At 44.3% G+C, this 24,691-nt stretch overlaps 1 protein-coding gene across 1 annotated transcript in view; it reads left to right on the forward strand.

The window, feature by feature from the left end:
* The window catches only part of LOC118084295 (sodium/hydrogen exchanger 2-like), a 28,595-nt gene extending 5,551 nt beyond the window's left edge, over positions 1-23,044 (forward strand). Inside the window, exons 3-12 of the mRNA XM_035113670.2 lie at positions 1,120-1,370; positions 3,008-3,225; positions 4,967-5,163; positions 7,042-7,131; positions 8,532-8,602; positions 11,559-11,723; positions 13,911-14,022; positions 14,869-15,003; positions 21,868-21,934; positions 22,905-23,044. Of these exons, the coding sequence (XP_034969561.2) occupies positions 1,120-1,370; positions 3,008-3,225; positions 4,967-5,163; positions 7,042-7,131; positions 8,532-8,602; positions 11,559-11,723; positions 13,911-14,022; positions 14,869-15,003; positions 21,868-21,934; positions 22,905-23,044 (1,446 nt within the window). The remainder of the gene's footprint in view (positions 1-1,119; positions 1,371-3,007; positions 3,226-4,966; positions 5,164-7,041; positions 7,132-8,531; positions 8,603-11,558; positions 11,724-13,910; positions 14,023-14,868; positions 15,004-21,867; positions 21,935-22,904) is intronic.
* The last annotated feature ends 1,647 nt before the right edge of the window (positions 23,045-24,691 follow it).

Below are 24,691 nucleotides of genomic sequence, written 5' to 3' on the forward strand. Positions count from 1 at the left end.
TACTGTGGTGGCAAATACAGAAGTGCAGGGTCACTTCATGATAGTCACAGCCCAGAGCCACGCCCCCTTCTAAAATTATACAGCCCCAAAGACTTTAAAAAGTCCTACAATGATAATAATTAGAGAATGCATTGCAGTGATCAATGCAGATCTCCATGTGTTGTCTTTCAGCCAGACCTACTATTTTCTCTGTACATAGATGAATAAATGATTTGAAGTGCTCCAATATCTTCTTTCAGAATGACTTGTGTTTTCCTAGAAGTTCCTTTGCACAAAGTATTTCTTGAAACTGAAGCACCTTGTGTTTTCAGTCTTCATAAATTCATAGCTTTGAAGCATAGAGAACAACTCCTTGGTGCTCTTCCCACATGCCTTCTCCAGAGTGACCCTGGGAGCCAATCCTCAACGGCTAACTAGCTTCATTTTACTCTGATGGACTCCAAGCAGCCCAAAGAGTGTGAAGACTTTTTCCCAGCGGTTAAAAAGCTGCCCATTTAAGCTGACTGGGCAGCTGGTGACAGGGACCCTGTTGGGACCCTGCTGCAGAAATAGCAATGGGTCTTTGATGACCTTCCTCCCGCACTGCACAACCCTAGACTACTACACCTCTGTTCTAGCCTACCTCCTAGAGTTGTTGGGAGGATAAAATTGTATGGGGGAAGAACAGGATTGGATATGTGGAAATCTGGATATGGTCAATGCCTAGATGGGAGACAGCTGGGAATGTCTATATCAGGCATCCCCACACTGCGGCCCTCCAGGTGTTTTGGCCTACAACTCCCATGATCCCTAGCTAACAGGACCAGTGGTCAGGGATGATGGGAATTGTAGTCCAAAACATCTGGAGGGCTGAAGTTTGGGGGATGCCTGGTCTATATGCTCCATGTTGGGTTCCGCCATGCCAGAAATGCAAAAGATAAATGCAACACACCTATGGTTTCAGTAATCCTGCTTAGACCAAAGGTGAAAGGACCAGAATAATAAGCAAAAATGGAGATTAATTTGCCACATATTCCATCACATGGGAATCCCACCTTGTAAAGATCTCTCTCTCTTTTTCTCTCTCTCTCTCTCTCCATTAAAACCTTTCTGTTTTGTTCATCTCTGTCTTCTTCTTAGGTCTTATATAAGCTGTTCAGGTCCTTCTGTGAAATGCCATCAATTAAAACAGCGGATGTGTTCGCAGGAATTGGGAGGTTTTTTGTGGTCGGAATCGGCGGGGTCCTGGTGGGCCTCCTGTTTGGCATGATAGCCGCCTTTACCACACGATTCACCAAAAATATTCGTGTGATCGAGCCCCTTTTTGTCTTCCTCTACAGTTACCTGTCCTATCTCACGGCAGAAATGTTCCACCTGTCCGGTATTGTGGCGTAAGTAGATTGAGGGACTTCAGAGTATTTCAGGCTTGAATGGCTCAATGTTGAACCAAACTGGGCCTAAAGTGCAAGCTTTCAGAAGTATTGGCATGGTGGTTAGGATTATGAGGGTGGTGGCAACAGAAATCAGTGTGGTAAACAGAAAGTTTTGGGAAATTAGCCCAGTGACAAAAACCTATTTGTTGTGGCTATATGAACAGGCAGAAATTGGGATGTGATTTCTTTCAAATGTAGTCTGATGGGGCCAGGGCCGTCTTAAGCATATCTGGCGCCGTGGTGCAAAGATCCCTCCGGTGCCCCCCGTATATATAAGTGCATATATAACAATGCACTTATATATACGAAACCACCACATTGACCGGCTCCCCCCGCGGACTGAAGGGCGCATTGCGGAAACACCGCTGCCTCCCCCCGGGGCCCACGGAAGGACCCCGCACCCGGCGTCCCCTGCCCTGCACCCAGCGCCCTCCCATTCACCCTGCTAGCTCTGCCCCAGAGGCCTGTTGGTGGGGCGGCCGGTGACCTTCCCTCCCTGCCCCTGCCTCTGTCTGCCTGTCTCCCTCGCTCTGTCCCTCCATGGGTGCGGCGAGCAGGGGGAGACTGAGCCCCGCTTACATTGGCAGCGGCGCTCCGCGCAGCCCCAGCCCAGCAGCTGCTTCGCCGCCGCCACCCGGGTGCCCATCAAGGAGGCAGCCACGATCCACCTCCTCCCTCAGGCCTGGCCTCACCGGCAGTGCGCTCGCGCGGCGGGGGGTGCAGACGTGCTGGGTCTGGCGGGCCGCTTCTCTCCACGCTGCAGCCCAGCCCAGGCTGGCAGGCAGGCGGGACGCGCTGACAATGTTCGGCGCCCCTTCTGCGCCCCTGCTGGGCGAGCGCCATGGTGCAACACGCTACTCAGCCCTGCCCTAAAGACGGGCCTGGATGGGGCTTATCCACACTTACCTTTCCTTTGCACTTTCCAGCCTGTGCTCTAAAGCTTCATGTCTGAACACCCCTTTAATTGTTCCAGAGCTTACCTTATGAAAACCTGTTCTTTAAAGCTGAACAGAAGAAAATGGCAATCTGTGGAAAACCCAAATAGCTGTTTGCATTTATTCAGCTTTAGAGAGCAAGTTTTTGTGGGGACATGTCTGGAGCAAACATTAAAGGGGCACTCTGACACAGAGCTTTAAAGTGCAGATCTTAAAATGCCTGAAAAGAGGTGGATAAGCCCTCAGTCCATGTATTGCATTATGATTTGAGGATTGGAAAGGTAAAGGAATGGGAAGAGCCATTGTTCTGTGGCAGATCATCTGCCTTGCATGCAGAAGACTACATGTTCAATTCCCATCATTTCTAGGTAGGGCAGGAAACCCTTGTATGAAATCAAACTACACAGGCAAAGGCACAGAGCATTGCAAGGCTCTGTTGATCAGCTGACTGTTGACCCTTGCAAAGCCCTATGCCTTTGTGAACGCCAACAATCATAGCAGAACATGCAAAGGCACAAGACTTTGCAAGTGGCAATCGGCTGATTGTTGGCACTTGTAAAGCCCTCCTGTGTGGTTTGGTGGCTTTCTGTGGGTTGGAGATTCCCCACTGTTGCCTGAAGTGGAAAAGTGTGCAGAACTTTCTTTTATTTTCTCTTTCAGAATTATTGCATGTGCAATGGGCATGAAACGTTATGTGGAGGCCAACATTTCTCTGAAGTCCCACACGACCATTAAATACTTCATGAAGATGTGGAGCAGTGTTAGTGACACCCTCATCTTCATCTTCCTAGGAGTCTCCACCATCGGTGACAATCATGAGTGGAGTTGGACGTACATTTGCTTCACAGTCATTTTCTGTCTCCTTTGGAGAGCACTAGGTATAGAGCCCTTGAAAGATGGCATACGCTCATGGATGGATCTGATCACAATTGCAGTGTTTGTTGAAGGGTGTTACATACTTATCCCTGTATCTACCCACCACAAGTGCTATCTGTTCTGCTGGGAAGAAGAATGCAAGCATAGTGCATATACAGTGGTGCCTCGCTAGACGAATGCCCTGTTAGACGAATTTTTCGCTATATGAATAGTTTTTGCGATCAGAGGTTGCCTCGCAAGACGACGAGGTTTTCTATGTCCACCACTTTGTCTTGCGAAGCATGGCCATAAAAACCTCCGATCACAAAACCTATTTGAAAAAGGCATTTGTCTAGCGAAAGGGGAACCAGATGTAGCAATCAGCTGATCTTCCTTTGCCTTCTTTCCGCACTGCAGCTGGTTCCCCTTTGTGTTCCGCTGGTCTCTGCCAGTTGCCACGAGCAGTGAGGGGCAACCGGCAGAGACCAGCGGAACACTAGCGCGGGAAGAAGGGGGGAGAAGCGGAGGAATGGATCCGTTCCTTCCTCCGCTTCCCCCCATCGCCTGTCCGATCCCCGCTGTGTGACAGGCAGGGTGGGGGGTAAGCAGGTGAGGCGGTGGCGGGGAGAAGCGCTTCCCCCCCGCCTTGCTGCACACAGCCGGCATGGGACGCAGCTTTGGAGACCTCCAAAGCCGCGTCCCATGCCAGGGAAGGTAGGCGAGGCGCCGCCAGGGAGAAGAGCTTCTCCCTGCCGCCGCCACGCACACAGCTGGCATTGGACGGGGCTTCAGAGACCTTCTCCGAAGCCCCGTCCCATGCCGCCACCAGTTCCCCAGAGCCCATAGGAACGCATTGATTAAGTTTCAATGCATTCCTATGGGAAACTGGGACTCGCTAAACGAATTTTCCGTAGGACGAATTGAGTCCTGGAACGAATTAAATTCGTCTAGCAAGGCACCACTGTATATGTGCATGTGTTTGTATTTTTAATGGTTAACAGCAGCTTTTGGGGAGATGCTTAGCCTGGAGAAGTGGCACAGGAGGAAAGGATTAAATATCCTCTCCACCAGCACTTGTGTTCCTTCCCCAGTCAAGCTTTGCAGTAAAGAAAAATAATGTCCAGAGGCAGGTCTCTAAGCCTTCTAGACAGGGCCTAGTCCTCCAGCAAGCACTCAAGTGCCACTGGGCCTTTTCATAGTCATCGGCTGGGGAGCTTCCTGAGGCTCCATCTCCTTTCTGAGAAATGCAGAGCCTTAAAGTTGCAGTCCAGCATGTTGCTGCCTGTCCGAAGATTTTTCACTGAGTATGTTTTCTGTGTCAGCAAGCAGCGTTGGTGGAGTTTGTGGCTTTTAGGAATGAGACTGTTAACCCCCTGATGGGTTTGGAGATCCAGGTTCTGGGCTTTCATGCCTGGGGATTGTCCATTAGTGTTGGGCCTGGACTGTGTGTTGAGTCTTGTGTGTACTGACTTCTTGGTCTCCATCACTAGCCTCTTGTCCCGTGTTACTGCTGGAGATATTACAGAGCATTGGGATTGGCCTTTACTAGGGATGTTGGAGAATTCCAATGGAAACGGGAGTAGAAACTGCTGATGTTTTCTTATTTGTCCCATGTCCAGAACGGACTGTTGTTGCTTTCAGTCCGCAAACAATATGTAATTGATTTCCTCCCACCATTGTATTTCCTTTGCATTGAAATACATGGGATGGAATAATACAATGGCGATGCAGTGATAACTTGCCAACTTACTTCATCTGTTTTAGGAGTTCTTGTCCTGACTTTCATCATAAACAGATCACATGTCAACACCGTTACACCCAAGGACCAGTTTATTATTGCCTATGGGGGGCTTAGAGGAGCCATCTGTTTCTCCCTGGTTTTCTTGCTCCCTGACTATCCGAGAAAGAAGCTCTTCATCGCAGCAACCACTGTTGTGATCCTCTTTACTGTGTTTGTACAGGTAAAATGAGGGCTGTCGCTGTAATTCTCCTCTGAGTAGATTTGTAAACTACTACAGTCATACCTCGGTTTAAGTACGCTTCGGTTTGAGTACTTTCAGTTTAAGTACTCCACGGACCCATCCACTCTCCATTACTTTCAATGGGAAAGTTTGCTTCAGCTTCAGGTTAAGTACGGACTTCCAGTACCAATTATACTCATACTTTGGGTTAAGTATGCTTCAGGTTGAGTACTCCGCGGACCCTTCTGGAACGGATTAATCCACTTTCCATTACTTTCAATGGGAAAGTTCGCTTCAGGTTAAGTACGCTTCAGGTTAAGTACAGACTTCCAGAACCAATTGTGTACTTAAACCGAGCTACCACTGTATTGTAGTTTACTCGTAGACTTGTAAACTACCGCACTATTCTGAAGTCCTTAGATGAAATTTTCACACAGATCTGATTCTAGACACTCTCTCAACATACACAATTATTTATTTAGAGCACTTCAAAAACTGCTTAATGAAAATGAAATCAAATCTCTTAAGTGGTGTGCTTAAAACAGCATACAGTGTAAAACAGATATAATGTATATATTTGCCTTGCACTGCCATCTTGTGGCTAACCTACATCCTTAATTCTAGCACATCTGGGCCCTAAATATATTTTTAAATATCTATCCTGAAACTGGAAAGTTGGAACTGGGTACTGGGGTTCATTGGGATTTCAGCAGGCAGGAATCCACCCAGCACTCATGGGAAATTGTTGCATGATAAAAGTCTGTAATTTTATCAGGATAAGTTATTTGTTATTTACTGTTGTAACAATTGTTTTCTCAAAATAAATAAAAACAGCAAATGAAAAATAGTGGCAGCCCATTTTAACTGATGGGAATGCAAATTAAGGATAGATATGTTTATTTTTTGAGGCTATTTTAGTTCTGGCATATTATACTAGACTAAGAAAGCAGGTAAAAAATATGAAGGTTGGCCTTACCTTCTGACTATGAGTGATCAAATTTGTTTGTTAAATATTCTGCCTCCTTCAGCACCTCAAACGTCTCACCTGAGGTTAGTAAAGACAAAATGTAATTTTGCTTTAATAAATTCATTTTATTATATTGAGAGGGGAACCCCCAAAAGCTCTCCTTCCCTGCTGTGATCCTTGAGGGGGGGAAAACCGTCCTTCTTTAGCTGGTATTTAAGTGGGTGAGAGCAGGGTTTTCTTCCCAGTGCAAATAGCTTCTCAGGACTACAGCAGGAGAGAGAGGCCTTAAACCCCATCTCTGTACATGCTACATTGCCAATAAAGTTCATCATCCCAGCTGGTCCAATTTACATTACTGAATCCTGCATGTTAAATGTAAAGACGCATTTGGCCCACAGTTTCATTCCTTGTTGAACTTCATGACCTCCTTTAGTGGGCAAACCCCCAAAAGAGGAATAGAAAGCCACTAAGTGGAACCTGCAACAAAATGTTGTAGTGTTAAATTCTCCTGCTTGGTGTGCCTGCCAACCAGCCATGCCTCTTTACTGAATGCTCCATTCCAAACCCCAAACCCCCAGGTTTTCTGCCCTCCTTCCCCAAAGTCAACTGCATTCTATAACCAAGCATAGTCAGCCCCCGTTTGCCTGTTTTTGTGTTTCTTCCACACTTTAGGACTCCCTCCCCACCACAAGATCTTCTATATTACTTGTAAACATTGTAGTTTTCAGAGGCCACTGACACATTCCTTTTGTGGATGGTGTCAGTTGGCTACATAAGCAACAGCACACATTCCTGAACATCAGAAACAGAGAGAATGCCCTGTGATTAATATAGATTTTGAATGAAATGTGCAAATTCTCCCTCCCTCTCCCTCTCTCTTCCCCCCCTCTCATTCTTGTACTCTGCGGCAGGGCATGACCATCCGTCCTCTCGTTGACTTGTTAGACGTCACTAGAGAGCAAGAAAGTGCTCCCACAGTGGGAGAACAAATTCATATTCGGGTAAGTTCTCCTCTCTGGGAAAGCAAGGATGTTTGGAAGAGGGTTGGTGGCTACCAGTCGTGATGGCTGAGTTCTCTCCCCACTCCTGGAGACAGCATGCCTCTGGATATTAATGAATTGGGCACATAAGTTGGGAGAGAGTGCTGTTGTGCTCGTGTACCAGATACCAGGCTTCCACTGTGAGAACCTGGACCTGAACTAGATACTGTAGGTCTTTAGTCTGATCCAGCATGGCTCTATGTATTTATACCACCTTGAGCTCCTTGAAAGAAAGTACAATAGTAAAAGTAAGTGTAATAGTTATTTATTTATTTAATTTTTATTCCACCCTTTCCCCAGAAGGAGCTCAAGGTGGAGTACATCATTCTCAGCCTCCTAATTTAATCCCCACATCAACCCTGTGAAATAGGTTAGGCCAGGGGGTCCCCAAACTAAGGCCCGGGGGCCAGATGCGGCCCAATCGCCTTCTAAATCCGGCCCACGGACAGTCCGGGAATCACCATGTTTTTACAGTAGAATGTGTCCTTTTATTTAAAATCCATCTCTGGACTATTTGTGGGGCATAGGAATTTGTTCATATTTCCCCCCAAAAAATATAGTCCGGCCCCCCACAAGGTTTGAGGGACAGTGGACTGGCCCCCTGCTGAAAAAGTTTGCTGACCCCTGGGTTAGGCTGAGAGGCAGTGACAGGACCTGCCCAATAGTTTTTGGTGCCTGAGGTGAACCCCAAAATGGTGCCCCCCAACCTCCAGGGAAGAAGGGCCGAGTTAATATCTACATGAGGAACAAGGGGTGGGATGGGACTAAAAATCAGCATCAGGATATGCTGCCCCTGTGGATCCTGCCACCTGAGGTGGTTTCCTCACCTGGAGATGCCAGGGATCAAACCTGGGACCTTCTGCATTCATAGCAGCTGCTGTTCCACTGGAGCCCTTCCCTGGCATTTTCTGAGGGTGGTGTGGTGTGGTGTGGTGGGTAACTGCATAAATGGCAGCTGAGTAGGTGTCATGTTCAAAGTAAATTCAGAATCTACTTCTGCACAAGGTCTTAACTGGTGATTATGGTAAGACATTCCAGAACAGGATGTTTACAACACTCTAACTGATGTAGTGCTTTTTGTTATGTGGTTTCCCCCTCCCACCACCAATTTGTTATATATTTAATAAGTGAACAAAATTGAGCATTTTAAGGAAAGGCAGTTGAGAAGATATCTACCAGTGGAGGATTAAATGGGGAAGCTATATAGGCAAATTTCCTTTTAAATTTTTTGCAGTTGTCTCCTTTGCTAAAAATGTGGTGTTTTATCTGTGGGCTGATGTTTTCTTGCTGTCTCTTAGTGCATACTTCATGGAACAGCAACACAGCTTTATGTAGCAAAATCCTCTCTCTCTCTCATTTAGTTCTTGGATCATTTGTTGGCTGGCATAGAAGATATATCAGGACACTGGGGACAGTATTATTGGAAAGACAAGTAAGGATTTGATAACAATACAAGTCTCTACATGTGTAAGTGTAAGAAATAAAACTCACAAGCCTGATTTCTGTTTTCACAAAGTCCCTGCTAGGGATGGCTCAGCACTGCTTGATGGCTGCACCACAAAATGGGACAGCTTTTCCCTTTTCTTCCTCTTTTTCTTTCAACATAAAACACAAGACCCGATTGTTTGGAAGATAAGTTTCTTTACAAAGGAAAAGAGTTTCCCCATTGCTAGGTGTTGCTCACCCTCTGAGCATTAGAACATTTTTCACAGTGGCACCATCAAAGAGTCAGTAAAGAAGATTCTTCAAAGCCAAGATGGTTATTGCAGATGGGTTTCTTCCACACTTTCATGATAAAATACCAATTTCCTTCACTGGGTTTAGGAGATCTAATTCCTTTTAAACAAGGGAGGAGGACTACATGCATGGGGATCAAATGTGGCCCTCCAGGTCTCTCTCTGTTTGACCCCATGTGAACCTCCATTGGCCACACCCTCTTTCCTAGGCCATGCCCCTCAACAGCCCTACTTAATCACAGAATCACAGTTTTATAGAGTTGGATGGGACCATGAGGGACATCTAGCCCATCCCCCTGCAATGCAGGAATCTTTTCCCTAATGTGAGGCTTGAACCCACAACCCTGAGATTAAGAGCCTGAGCTGTCCTTCAGGTCCATCTCCCTGAGTGTTTTTGCCTGGCTGGGATGTGTCATTGAATTCTGGTAACCCTTCTTGCTGGCGTGAATGGAGGGTAGAGAGGGATGTATGGACAAATAAATTAGCGTTCTGCACATAGGTGAAATTCTCATTTCTTGCTCTGTTCACTCTTTGTCTCTGGTTCCACCCAACACTGGCATGTGGCCCTTGGAAAGTTTCCCAAAAAGGAATGCAGCACTCTGATGGAAGAAGCTTGCCAGCCTGTGCTGCTCCTTGCCACTTTGGTTTCTTGAGCTTGGGAGGGAGGGAAGGGGTTGGGTTCAGGTGGAAACCAACTGTTCCTGCAGCACCTTCTAGAGCAGGCATGGCCAAACTTGGCCTTCCAGCTGTTTGGGGACTACAATTCCTACCATCCCTGACCACTGGTCCTGTTAGCTAGGGATGGTGGGAGTTGTAGTCCCCAAACAGCTGGAGGGCCAAGTTTTGCCATGCATGTTCTAGACTAACTAACTTGCCTGCCAAGGACCTCAGGGCCTTGGGCATTCCCAGGTACACCTTCTATCTGTAAGCTTTACTTATAGAACTTGTTCCAAAACAGACATAAAACAACCAATGTTACATCCAAATAGCTGCATAAAATCATGTGCTTATGCCACCATATTCTTAATTTCCAATTACCGTATATTCCGGAGTATAAGCCGACTAGGCGTATAAGACGACCCCCAACTTTTCCAGTTAAAATATAGAGTTTGGGATATACTTGCCGTATAAGAAATACAACCCGGCATATAAGACGACCCCCGACTTTTGAGAAGATTTTCCTGGGTTAAAAAGTATACGCAGGAATATACAGTACTTAGTTTTCCCAACAGACTTCCGTCTTCCTCAATGCATGTCTGCATTATCTTTTTGTTAATCTGCTTCTTTGGTCATTTCCCCATTTTCTCTGTTATCTATATGCTATTCTTAGAATCTGTCTTGTAATTTGTGAAATTTAATCAAAGCATGTCCAGGTTTTGACTTGGGGACAGTGTTTTTTAAATTACAGTGGTACCTCTACTTACAAATTTTTCTACTTACAGATGGAGCTCCGTCCGCCATCTTGGATGCGGTTTAGATAGGATTTTTTCTACTTACAAATTTTTAGATAGGGTTGCTTCGACTTACGAATTTTTTCTCCCAATGCATTCCTATGGGATTCAACTTACATTTTTTTTCGACTTGCAAATGTGTGTTCGGAACGCATTACATAAGTAGAGGTACCACTGTATTCTTAATAATAATAATAATAATAATAATAATAATAATAATAATAATGTATTTATACCCCACCATCTGACTGGGGTTCCCCAGCCACTCTGAGCGGCTTTCAACAGAACTATTAAAATACAATAATTTATTAAACATTAAAAGCTTCCCTAAACAGGGCTGCCTTTAGATGTCCTCTAAAAGTCTGGTAGTTGTTTTTCTATAAGTTTCCCACTCCTTTTCGAACTTTTGGTTTGGCTGTCTCCTAATTGTCTCTGTCATTTTAGCCAATTCTAGATATTCCAATAATTTATTCTGCCATTCCTCTTTTGTTGGTACTGATTCTCCATTCCATTTTGGGGCAATCAGTATTCTCACTGCTGTTGTAGCATATAGAAATATTCTCCTTTTTTCATTTGGAATATCTGAATCTAAAATGCCCAAGAGGAAGGCTTCTGGTTTCTTTATAAAAGTTTGCTTAAACATTTTTTTCAATTCCTCATAAATAACATCCTAGAAATTCTTAATTTTTTGCAGCCCCACCATGTATGAAACAATGTCCCTTCTGCCTGTTTACACCTCCAGCAAGTATTAGATCTCATTTTATACATTTGATACATTTTGGCCAGTTTGCTGGGAGTTATATACACCTTCAATAAATTTTCCTTTAGTGTATAACAGGCTGTAAATTTCCATTCTTTGTTCCATAATCTTTCCCATGTCGACAATTGGATATTCGTACCAAAATCTTTTGCTCACTTAATAATTACTTCTTTCACCTCTTCATCTTTCACCTCCCACTCTAAAAGAAGCTTGTATATACTTGTATATTACTCTTTTCTTGTGTTAATTCTTTATCTAATTTTGTTTCTTCTGTTGCAAACCTTTTTTCCTATCTGTCTTAAAAACCTCATTTAATTTGTAATATTATAGCCAGTTTGTTAGGTGATGTCTGATTTCTTTGAATTAAAGAAATAAAGCTTAATTCTCTCCCTCCCTCCCACCCTCCCTCCCTCCCTCCCTCCCTCCCAATTCCTTTGACAGATTGGAATACTTCAACAGCAAATATCTCCAGAAATTTTTGCTCCGGGAATATGTGCAGCCCAAGTCGAGCATTGTGCTCCTATATGAGAAGCTGGAGAGGAAACATGCCATTGAGCTAGCTGAAGCAGGGCAGCTCATTTATGGTCCAACCCATAGCTCATTGCTGTAAGTGGATTTTAACAACAACAACAACAACAACAACAACAATTTTTCCATGGCAGGAATGTAGGAACCTGCCTTATCCTGAGTCAGATCACAGGCTCACCTGGCCAAGTACCCTCTACTTATTTTTATTTGTTTATTTATTACTTTTATACCCCACCTTTATCTTCCAAGGATCTCAAGGTTGTGTTCATGGTTCTCCCCCTCCCCATTTCATCCTCCCAACATCCCTGTGAGGTAGGTTAGGCTAAGAGATGGTGACTGCCCCAAGGTCACCCAGTGAGTTTCAGGGCTGAGTGATTGTTGGACTACAACTCCTGGCACCCTTGACCATTTGCCATACTGGCTGGGACTGACAGGTCAGCAACATCTGAAGGGCTGCAGGTTGGTCTACTTGGACTGCCAGCAGCTCTCCAGGGTCTAGGGCAGAGGTCCCTTTCCCAGCACTGCCCATACCCCAGACCATTTTCCTATCAACTTGTTGCCATGTGCAGAGTATTTTAATCTCCATGTGTGCCAGGCTATTACTCAAGCTGCGATTGTGGCCATTGCTTCCTTGCTTGTATGTTATAAGCAGGTACTTATATAAGCAGGGAGGAGGTATGGATGGATGGAAAGAAAGATCACTCTGTTTCCAGTTCAAGCACATCAGTGGTAGAACATCTGTTTTGCATTTAGAAGGTCCCAAGTTCAACCCCTGGTTTCTCCATGTAAGCCTGGAAAAAAAACCTCCTATCTGAAATCCTGGAGAGCTGTTGCCAGTCAGTATAGACAAGATGGACCAATGTTCTGACTTAGTATAAGGCAGCTTCCCATGTTCCAATGTCCTGTTTCTGCATTTAAGGGTGATTGCAAATAAATAACTCTGGAGAGAAATTCATATTTAAATGCCTACTTCTAAATGCCTTTTCTCTCAAAACACTGCATTTAAAAATGTACTTTGATATGTGTTTTGAGTTGAGAACTGTGCTGCAGTGTTTGGCAAAGTACAAATGCCAATAGACAGCTATGTTCCAACCCCCACATGAGTCCCAGAGGTACAAATGAGATTGGTTTGTGTTGAAATTGAGAAAGATCGAATGCCTCAAGCATCCCTTCCATGTGAAATGTTGGGGAGAGAACACAGTTTGGATGTAGATAATATGTCTTGTACGCGGATGAGCCTAGGTTCAATCCTGCAGTTAAAAGGAACAAGCAGCTTATTATTTTGTTAGCAGGTGTCATGAGCCCTCTGCCCTCTGGACACTTCAGTAGAAGTAATCTGAGTTTTGAAAAAAAAATACACAGAGCTGAAGAAGTTCCCACAGGATTCTGTGGGGGAAACATGCACTTTAAATGTACAGTGGTACTTCGCTAGACGAACGCCTAGCGGCAAGAAAAAATCACAAGACGAAAAAGTTTTGCGATTTTTTTTCAGACTCGCAAGACAAAGTTTTCTATGGCCGTGCCATAGAAAACTTCGCAAGATGAAGAAGGGCAGGGGTACCACGAGGAGGAGAAAGTCAGACCGAGCCTCCTCCGGGCAGCCCACCCGCCTCACGCTCCCACCACCAATACCACCACCCGGCTTCCACAGGGCGCCACACCGAAACGGCCGCGGCAGCCGAGCAGCAGCCGGATCCCCCCTCCCTCTCACCTGCAGAACCCCAAGGGAGTGGAGCCCCTTCTTCGGCTGGGTGCATGGGAGAGCTGTGTGTGCACGAACGGGAGAGGCCAACCAGACAGCCTGGCTGCCTGCCTGCGCGCGAACGGGCTGTCTGTCTGGTTGGGCGCAAGGGTCCGGCTGCTGGGGAAGGAGGAAGGGAGCCTCTCCCTGGCCCTTCTCCTGCTTCCCCCTCCCCAGAGCCTTTAAAACATCCGGCTGTGAGTTGGCACCTTTTTTGCGCTATCCCCCCCCATAGGTACGCATTAATGGGAAACTGTGCTTCGCAAGACGAAATTTTCACAAGACGAAATGACTCGTGGAACGAATTAATTTCGTCTTGCGAGGTACCACTGTACTTTAAAGGGGTATGTGCAGAAAGACCAGAGTCTCTCCATGTCCTACAAAGCACGCTACAGCAGTAGAACAAAACTTGCTCTGTCCTTCCAGCTTTAATGTCCATTTTGAAGGTCAGTAACTGGTTGTCCTCTTGCCTCATATAAAGTATCTTTATAATATTCTGTTTCTCTCTTCCCTGCCCACTGTAGCAACAATGACAAACACCCCACCACAGTCAATGACTCGGACAGTCTCAATCTAGACGTGGTGGATGATATCCAGAAGATATTGGAAAGGAACCTGTACAAAACAAGGAGAACCGTGAGCTTTTTTCTTTAGTTGATAACAACAGCTGCGTAAACTAAAATGTGGCTGGGTCTGTCTGAGCCACCAATGCTAATTTCCTACAGTTGCCTTAAAGTGACATTCATTTCCCCCCAATGTTACATTGTTTGAGGGAACTGTGAGAAACTTAAATGGCGGTTCAGATAATGCGACCATATGCTAATGACGCCACGGCTGCTGCTGCTCACTTCAGCTCAGTGGTGGTTAGTGCCCATTGGGACTGGTAGGGTAGAATTCAGGGAGGCCAACAGTAGGTGGCGCCAGAGCCATTGATAGGTGGAGCCAATGAATTCTAGTTTTCTCCCCATCCTCTTCCCTGCTGAGTTCTCCAAGGGTAACACTGAGACCTAGGAGGAGAAAGGGATCACAGGCAGTGTTGCCACCCCCTGGAAGGTTGTAAGTAAGAAGGCAGGCATGTGGGGGCTGGTAAAGGGCAAACTAAGGTTTTTGGGGGAGTGCTCCATTCACACTAATGAACCAGCATTTACTGCTGCCACTATCACAAGCACAGTTGCTGTCCACTGTGGTACACCAACATAGAATCATAGATTTGTAGAGTTGGAGGGGACCACAAGAGTCATCTAGTCCAACCCCCTACAATGCAGGAATCTTTTGGAACCTCCCTTGGAAGTGACTTGTAGAAAAGAGTCTCTGAAAATAGTCTAAGGGTCCTGGCAGGCATGCCTTGAACTTCTTGGATAAAGCAGGATATAAATATAAAATATAATAAATGAACCAATCTACAATAGATAGATGAGTCGGCTCCACTGGGGAAAGAAGTGTTAGCAATTAATATGTCTTGCTTGCATTGTATATTACCAGGTGCCAGCATACAACAGGCACACTCTGCCTGGAGAAACAGAACCAGTGGAGCAAGCAAAGGAGATATTGATCCTCAGGCACAAGAGCTGGCAGATCCACATGAACAGAAGTGACTCGGACCGCTTGAGCAAAGAGGTACAAGCCAGGGTGGGAGCTGGGGGTGGGTGGAGCATTGAAACAGATTCAAATTAAGGGCAAGATAAGTAAGCTTTTACTCCAGTTACAGTTCTCAGTCTTCCAGACCTTATGGCAGGGGTGGGGAAAATTTTTTCATCCTGGGGGCCACATGCCCTGATGGACAACCTTACAGGGGCTGCCTGGCAGTGGTGCACAGGTAAGTTTAAAAAACGGTTTACTTAACTTCTCAAAGGGTCAGGTTAAAATGCTTCAGAAAATTGCACAGGCAGTAAAACTTGGCTTAGTTACAAAGTGGTGACAGTTCCTAATTATTGGTATAGGTACCCAAGAGTGGCTTGTGCGAGCCTTGTGGCAAACCATCACAAACCACCTCACATGCTGATGAGATGCTCATTTAGTGATACCTTGGGTGCAACCCATTATATGAATCAGCCACATGATATGATATATGATAAGAATCAGCCACAAGGCATTTGCTTGACACAATTAGTACTGAAAAACATGTTTTCTTAGGCTTAGTTCTAAGCAAGGCATTAAACATGTGCCTGATTTGTAGCACCAGAGCGCATGTGGAGCTCACATATCAGAGTCCTCTTGCGCAACACTGCACTCCAAACCTTGCTCCTAGAAAAAGGGCACATAAGGATGAATGCTAGGCTACAAGCCTTTGCCTTGATACCTCCTTTTGTATGTGCAGGGATATATTATTTTTAATAACATGACCATGATGTTTTTCCCATCCCCTCCTCACTGGTAGTCTGCAGTCATATACACCAGACATAGGTTTATTCATTTGGTGACAAGTCTCAGGAGAATGTAGCACAATATTTCGGCGTGGCTAACTCTTCATGATAACTCTTCAGTGACAACCAGGCCCTGTTTCACATGGGATGCTAGTCTTCATTTCTCCACTAGATGGACCCATTACAATTATTATGCTTACAAGAAGAAAAAACACAAAGAAAGAATCTTGGGAAAACCATAGGGAAATAAATGTTAACTGTGAACTAATAAACTTAATGGTTAGGAGCGTCATGTGTAGTTTTTTTTTATAAAAAAAAGTTGCAAGAATGGAATGAAATACCTTATTTTGGTTTGTGAATTATTTATTGTGAATTATTTTGAAGTTGTTATCTCGGTCATTTCTGGTTGTACTGTGATTTTAAATTATTGTAAGCTGCCCTGAATGGTGCATGGACACGGAACAGATAAGGAAACAATACTTATTTTATATAAAAAATTTAAAAGGACTAGCCAACCTATAAAAGTGTGTGTGTGTGTGTGTGTGTGTGTGTGTGTGTGTGTGTGTACTTAAGTGATGGGTGGACAGACTGGGTAAAGCTACTACATTTTATGGGAGCCCTTAAACTTGATCGACTTTGGAAAGAACCAAAGCTTTGGGAGTAGAACATCTGCTTTGCAGGCAGAGGGTATGAAATTCAGTCTCTGGCACCTCCAGGTTGGGCTGGGAGAGCCCTTCCTGAAATTTTTTGGGGGCTACTACCAGTCAGAGTGGACAGTACTGAGCTAGATGGACCAATGACCTGACTCGGTACAAGGCAGCTTCCTGTGTTCCTTGTTCCTTGTACACCAGAGTCAGGTTCAAAAGACAGGCAGGCAGGCAGGCAGGCAGGCAGGCAGGCAGGCAGGCAGGCAGGCAGGCAGGCAGGCAGGCAGGCAGACAGACAGACAGACAGAATTAAAGAACAGGGTGCTTCTGTGCACATTTTGAGTCTGGGGATTTGCTGTTGGAGTCTGAAGGGAACTTGCACTCCTTTCTGTCACATCCACTCCCAGTTACATCAGTTCTTCTAAATTTCACATGTCCCCTTCATACATCATTTTTATTGCCCTCTTGCACGCTATCCCAATCTCTGAGTGGTGGGAGATTCTAGGGCTTCCAGGCGTTTAACCAGTGTTTGGCTTCCTTGGAATGAGGGACAGCAGAGATCGCCATGTCTTTAGGATATATGGCCCATTGACACATATATGCAATGAGCATATATGTAACGTGATGGAGGGGCTCACAGCATTAACACTCCAATAAGGAGTGTTCTTCCATAGCCACAGTCTTGAATTTGAACAGGAATCAAGCATCTCTCTCCCTCTCAGGTTTTTGCCTGCCTTCTGCTTCTGGTCCAGCTCTCTCTCACACACCTGAACTCCATAGACTACTTTGTTCCCAGTTAGTGTAAGTCTCATAACTTCCTGCTGAAATACTGTTAACTTTTTATCCTGCAAATTTTCCAGTTTATTTATTTTTTGTCCCACTTTGGTTGTGTTGCCGTGCAAGAGTGCCTTTCCAAACAACAATCATGTTCTCACTTTGGGAAGCATTGCAGAACAACCAGTGCTTTTTCCCATAGAAAAATATTTAGGTGTACTCTCATTTTGACTCCAGAAAATCACCACTTATAGTTCAAACTGGGAAAAATAAATACAGTGAATGGACAAAAGTACAAAGATTCACAAAATGTTTAGGGGTATGTATACCACTGCGCCCCCCTAGAAAAAAGCACAGAGAACAACTAATAAAGGCCTATGGGAAGCCTTATACCAGGCCTTATACCCTTGGTTCATCTAGCTCAGTATTGTCTACACTGACTGGTAGTGGCTCTCCAGGGTTTCAGGCATGGAACCATTCCCAGATCTACCTGGAGATGTCAGGGGCTGAACCTTCTGCATGCAGAGCAGGTGTTCCACCACTGAACAAAGGCTTCATGTTTCTTTTTTTCCTACTAGGAAAAAATATATATTAAGCGCCATATAGGTAACTCTATTGCCCCTCCCCAGGAGAGTTTACAGAAGCTGTGTGGTCTCTAGGTCAGGAAAATGACAGAAAACAATCTCTCTCCCAGTGCCACTTCTTTGACCAACACCAGAGTCTCCCTCTTCCTTTAAATTATATCTATAGAAAACCCTCAACAACAGTTAAAGCCCAGGAGATCTAATGACTCACCTTCTGCATTATATCTGCTTTTGGGTCCTAAGTTGAATAATTCATATTTTTATTGCTAAAACTATTACCATCACACAAAACCGATTCCATCTATACATACAAATTTAATGAAATCATACAAATAACATGGGACAGGTTTATTTGATATCCTATTTCTGATATTCAGAGGAGTCTGATTATGCTTAGGTTACCAAAATGGCAGGGTCCATGAACAAAAGGGAGGCATCAGCAGGCTTGTGGGAACTCCAGCGTTTGCTGAAGGGCATAAAAAAGTATCTAGGAAGAAGGGCGAGGTGAAACTCAAAGTACATATTCTCCAAGTGTCCCAATTTTCCAGGGACAGTCCTGGAATTGTGAAAGCAATCCCTGCTTCTGATTTGATCCTGGAATGTCCTTATTTCCTTTGCCACTTAGCAAATACCCTGTTTCTCCTATTTTAAGACGTATTCATAAAATAAGCCATAGCAGGATTTTTAAGCATTCAAGGAATATAAGCCATACCCCGAAAATAAGACATAGTGATAGGCACAGCAGCAATACTGGCCGCGGCAGGAGGAGGAGGAGGAGGAAGTTTGCAGACCATTAACTATGTCAAATTGCATCAAATGAATCCAAATGCTAGAAATCCCCAACATTGCAAACCGGTTTCTTTTTTAAAAAACACCCAACAAATAAAACACATTTCACCATAAACTTCAGGTTTGATTATTTTGCCCGTTGAAAACACAGAGGCATAGGAAGGTGCACTTACACTGAATCAGACCACTGGTCCATCTAGTATTGTCAACTCTGGAGGGTTTCAGCTCTGCTTGCAGATGCCAGAGATGGAACTTGTGTGCACAGCAATGGTTCTCTCAGTGAGCAATGGCAGTTTCCCAATAGATCTACACTGAACATATGAAGCTGCTTTTTTGGGTCCTACCAGTGGCCCTCTAGCTTTGTACTGTCTATGCTGACTAGTAGTGACTCTACAAGGTTTCAGGCAGGGATCTCTCACAGTCCTGCTAGGAGAGGCTGGGGATTCAACATAGCACCTTTTGCATGCAAAACGTGTTCTACCACTTCCTGCCAACCTAGCAGTTTGAAAGCATGTCAAAGTGCAAGTAGATAAATAGGTACCGCTACAGCGGGAAGGTAAACGGCATTTCCGTGCGCTGCTCTGGTTCGCCAGAAGCGGCCTTGTCATGCTGACCACATGACCTGGAAGCTGTACACCGGCTCCCTCGGCTAATAATGTGAAATGAGCGCCACAACCCCAGAGTTGGTCACGACTGGACCTAATGGTCAGGGGTCCCTTTACCTTTACCACTGAGCTATGGTCCTTCCCCAAACTGGAGCTTAAAGAAAGAAGGGGGAGAATGACTAATTTTTTAACATACTTTCTACCATTGATGACCTTTTCAGCTTGAAGAGAGAGACACACACAGAGAAAGAGTGAGAGTGTGCTACTCAGGAACAATCAAAATGGGATTTGCAAGGCTTATGCCCTGCATGGTGCCTTGTGTGTGTTTTATTTTTTGCAATTGTATCTCCATAAGAGTCCTTTTGGGACCTCATTTGGATGACCTTCTCAGGAGTCATTCAACTTCTGTACAACCGTGAATCCTATTGTTATTACAATTGCAGAGACATTGAAAAACAATGGGCAAAGAGCACAGGGTCCCTTCTTACAAGTGAAAAGAAACAAAAGCAACATGGGGAAAAAATGAATTGGGAAGTATCCAGACTTATTTGGCAGCCTGGACTCTGGGGCCCAGCTGCCAGATCACACGTCTATCAGAGGCTTACACTCTGCTTTAGAAACATAGCAGGCATATTCAGGCTTTCAATGTTGGAACAATAGTTCTTGAGGAATGCAGATTAGTGTTTTAGCAAAAGGACATGGCACTCATTTGCACGAGTCTCTCTCTTGACTAGCAAGCCCTCCACCGGCTTCTCGTCACAGAGCCAAGGAACACCTCTGCAAAGATACTGGTAGGCCAAGTTTCTGTACGATTTTGTGTGGATTGGCAAATCTGCTGCTTTCCAGATTAGGTTGGACAACTTGTGTCCAAGGAAGATTGGAATTTGTGCATCACCTTAAAAATGTATGATCTGTAAACATCACTCCTTGTAAAATGTGGGTCTTGTGCATTTTTAGAATTCATTTTCTTATCTTGGCGAAAAAGGAAAATAGATGGAAACAGGCTGGATGGGAGAGTAACAGATGGATGTTTGTATGATCCAAATTAATGGTAATCTTCAGGCAAATGTAGAATACTGGAGTTGGAAGGCGCCTCCAGATATTTCTTGGACTTTGCTCCCATCAGCCGTAGGGAGGGACACAGGTTCCCCATAGTTGCCATAGATTATCAAGCTCCCCAAAGCAATCCATGTGTGCCCTTACTTCCAGCCATTGATGTATTTGGTTACTGTATTTTGCTCTTCGTGGGGCTGCCTATGGAAACACACTGAAAGTTCAGTGCATACCTCTGCTAAGATTCTGAATGGGGCAAAGTGTTTGGATGATGGACCCACGTCATGCCAGACACATTGTCAGAGGTATACCTAGGGTCCCTTGCACTCTTGGCAAGAAGCTGTATTGGCATTACTCCCCCCCCCATCACCTTTGTGTAATGTTTGATCTTCCCGCAATGGCAGCCGTGCATTGCCACACATATATGCCATACACTGCCTAGTGATAGGTGATTTTTGTGTGTGTGTGTGTGTCCCCCTCCCTTGGCCTGTGTCTCCAGCAGGGGCTGGTTTTGCTAACCCCTAGGTATGCCTCTGCACATTGGCTTTTGGTCCAATGCAGATTCAGTGACTGAGGTGATTTTCCAGAGTTCTAAAAATGTGTGAGGTGCCAGCCTCCATGGGAACAACAGGCTCACTCCTGAGACCGTCCATGTGTCATGCATTGAAATGAATAATGGTAAATTTATTGTTGTGGACACCCATCTGTCTCAAGAGACAACAGAGTATGCCTCTGGGGGTGACGTCAAACGTCTGCGTTAGCAGCACCAAAGTGACTTCCCTGGGGTGCACACACATTTAATGCATCTAGAAGAGTTTTAACACCACCAGGAAAAGCAATATCAGCAGAATAAAACAATAAACACATAAAGCATATAAAACAAGCAATAAAAAACAATGTTTTAAAGCCTGCAAGAGTAAGTCCCCAGTGTACATTTCAATTAAAAGGTGTTTGGATTTCTAAAAAGGGGTTTCTTCATGCAAATACAGACCCTCCAAGTATCCCTATTTTCCAGGGACAGTCCTGGATTTACAGAAACCGTCCTGGTTTCTGATTTGATCCCAGAATGTCCCGCTTTTCCTTCAGATACCCCTATTTTCATCAGAGAAATGTGGAGGGAATGGAGTTGTGAGACCCCCCCCCCAAGCCAAGGAGATCGGTAACTATACAATCATTAGAAGACATCTAAAGGCAGCCCTGTATAGGAATTTTAAAAAATGTTTCATGGGTGGCATATAATTATAATTATTATTATTGAATAGTATGCCCCTATTTTCATTGGAGAAATGTTGAAGGGTATGCAAATATGTGCTCTTTCATATTGCTGGCATGTTCCCTTGGAGTCTTCTGTGGGGTATGCTTAACAGGAAGGCGCGAAACTGTATAGGTAGATGCACAACAGACCCATTTAAGCATATTACACTGGGGACGTGGAACCTGTGGCCTTTCAGATGTTGCCGAACTACACTCCCACCATCCCTTACTGTTGGTCACACTGGTTGGGACTGGTGGGAAATGGGGACTCCCTAACACAGAACGAGCTTCTCCATCCCTATATTCAGCCTATTCTCTTAAACTTGGAATGTTCAGTTGCAAAAATTTTGGGTCTATTATTTCTAAATGGTTAAAGGATCAGACTGTGAATTGTGTTCCTTCTTTATTGCAGAAGGATGATTCTTATTCATCAGAAGGTGGGACTAACCCCAAACCCAAGTTGTGCAGGTCCCTTACTGGTAAGTTGGAAAACTCTGAGCCTAAGTATCCCAACACAGGTTCAGTTTGAGTTCCACATGTTTTCTGAATGAGAAGATTTCAGACCCTAGCCATCAGATGCTTTTTGGTAAGTGACAGGAAAATCATTCTTGCTGAAAATGGAAAAGGACAGCTGCTGGAAACTTCAGGTGGGAAGAGTGCTGTTGTTGCTTGGGTCTTACTTGTGGGTTTCCCAGAGGCATCTTGTTGGCTGCTGTGTGAGCTAGATCTACCTTCTTGATCCAGCAGGCCCTTCTTAGGTTTTTATGTTCGGATGCTGGTATGTGAGTTTGGCAATGTAATGGTGTTTTGATGTTGTTTCACCTCCTTTGACTAATAACAGTATAATTGCAACAGGTTTTTATACCTGTGTAATGGTTTTGTACTACTACTTAGAAGCCTACTTTGGCATTAAGTAGTAGTAGTAGTAGTAGTAGTAGTACAGTGGTACCTCGGTTTAAGTACACAATTGGTCCCGGAAGTCTGTACTTAACCTGAAGTGTACTTAACCTGAAGCGAACTTTCCCATTGAAAGTAATGGAAAGTGGATTAATCCGTTCCAGACGGGTTCATGGAGTACTCAACCTGAAGCGTACTTAACCCAAAATATGAGTGTAATTGGTTCTGGAAGTCCATACTTAACCTGAAGCGTACTTAACCTGAAGCAAACTTTCCAATTGAAAGTAATGAAAAGTGGATTAATCTGTTCCAGATGGTCCGCGGAGCACTTAAACTGAAGCGTACTTAACCTGAAGCGAACTTTCCCATTGAAAGTAATGGAAAGTGGATTAATCCATTCCAGACGGGTTCGCGGAGTACTTAAACTGAAAGTACTCAAACCGAATCATACTTAAACCAAGGTATGACTGTAGTAGTAGTAGTAGTAGTAGTAGTAGTAGTAGTAGTAGTAATGTTTCTAATCAGGCACATATCTTTCCTTCTTTCCTACAGCCAGACATTCTAGAAAAGCTCCGAGTGTGAAATCTAACAGATCAAAGTCAGTTGGTTTTATTATACCTCTGCAGCCAAGTACTACCCGCTGGGTTAATGACGAAGAAACTGGGAAAAGGCCAATTTCAGAGGAGAAGTAACACCATGTCTTGGCTTGCCCCCTGCACTCCTTCTGTACCTGTATTATTTTCCTGACTCTGTAGAAAACAATAGAAAGTGCTTGAAATGTTTGGGTGACTCCTGTGTTATCACATTTCCTCTTTCAGTACATTGGAACTGGTTTGTGATCATGTTAAACACTGTATTTATTTATTTAATTTTATTTAGGCAATGTATATACCGCTTAATTACAGTCATCTCTATGCAATGTACAAAGAGTGCAATACATTGGCAGGAGGTGGGGATCAGCTAAAATTATAAAATCAGTTAAGATGCCTGCTGGAATAAAAACAGTTTTCAGGAGGTCCTGGAAGCTCAACGGAGATGGGGCATGTCTCAAATGGAAGGGGGCTCCGTAAAATAAAAGAAGCATGTTCAAACTTATCCAGTTTCATGAGGAATTCTCAAAAAACTTTTTAAAAAATCCATATGATCATTTTAATTTATTTAACAACATTTAAGTTTACACCAATTTTACATGTCTGAGTAGCCTTGCAGAAAGATAAAATATTTTAGCAGGCACCTCCCCAAAAACTACAGCAAAGACTCCTGGCAAATTTCAACGGGCTATTTATTTTTTTTTGTTTACCAACCTTTACCAATCATACATCATGAGTGAATTTTAAAGTGATTGCTTGAGACAGTACATTCAGGAAAAAGAGACTGTGTGGCACAACCCTTTCAGAACAACACATTTTCAGAAGGAGAGGGTGGGTTGGTGGGTTTCCTGCCACAAAAGAGCTCTTGTGTTGCACTGCTTGGAAGTACCTTCTGTTGAGTTCAGGGGCCTCATTGTCACAGGTGTATGCATAAGGATTGCACCTGTAATCTAGTGTTTTAGTTGCCTATGCCCAGGGAGCTTTCTATGAGATGGGAGCAATAAAACGTGTGATCACACCTCTTGCTTTCTGAACTAGAACGGCCAGAAAATGGCAGAACCGTGTGTGCTTCTTTTCCTGAGCATAGACAGTAGACTGGCTCTTACGGGCAGATTCTTTGGAAAAGAGCACTTTAGCAGTGCACTGTCTTAATGGGAGCAAGCATTTAATGTAAACTCGCTTTAAATGAAAAATATATATTAAACATTTCTGTATTTTGTCTGTCTGTCTTGCTATCTATCAGAAATAAAAATGCAGTCTGTGCAGGAGAGAAGGTTTGCATCTATGTGGAGTACAATAGTGTTGTCGTAATATTTTTACCACCATTGGTACTTTCATGACTATTATTCCTTCTGATTAGGATACTCTGTGTGTGTGTGTGTGTGTGTGTGTGTGTGTGTGTGTGTATCTATACACCATCCCATTATATGGCTGAGTCCACTGAAGCTGTAAATCAGGAATGGGGAACCTGTGGCCCTCCAGAGTTCATCAGATTCCAGCTCCCATCAACCCCATCAAGCACAGGAAATGGCCACAGATGAGAGGAGCTGTAGTCCACCTATGAAGGGCCACAAGTTCTCTATCTCAGCTGTAGATGATGACCTGTGGGCTGGATGATACTATGGATAGATAGATTCACAACTTGGTAGAGCAACCGTACCCAACAGATGCTCATGAAAGGCTCTGTAGAAACCTGGAGAGAGGTCTCAAGTGGAATGGCCCTGTGCAGTTCAACATTTGTATAAATAA

Source organism: Zootoca vivipara, chromosome Z, assembly GCF_963506605.1.
Source record: "Zootoca vivipara chromosome Z, rZooViv1.1, whole genome shotgun sequence".
Taxonomy (NCBI): Eukaryota; Metazoa; Chordata; class Lepidosauria; order Squamata; family Lacertidae; genus Zootoca; species Zootoca vivipara.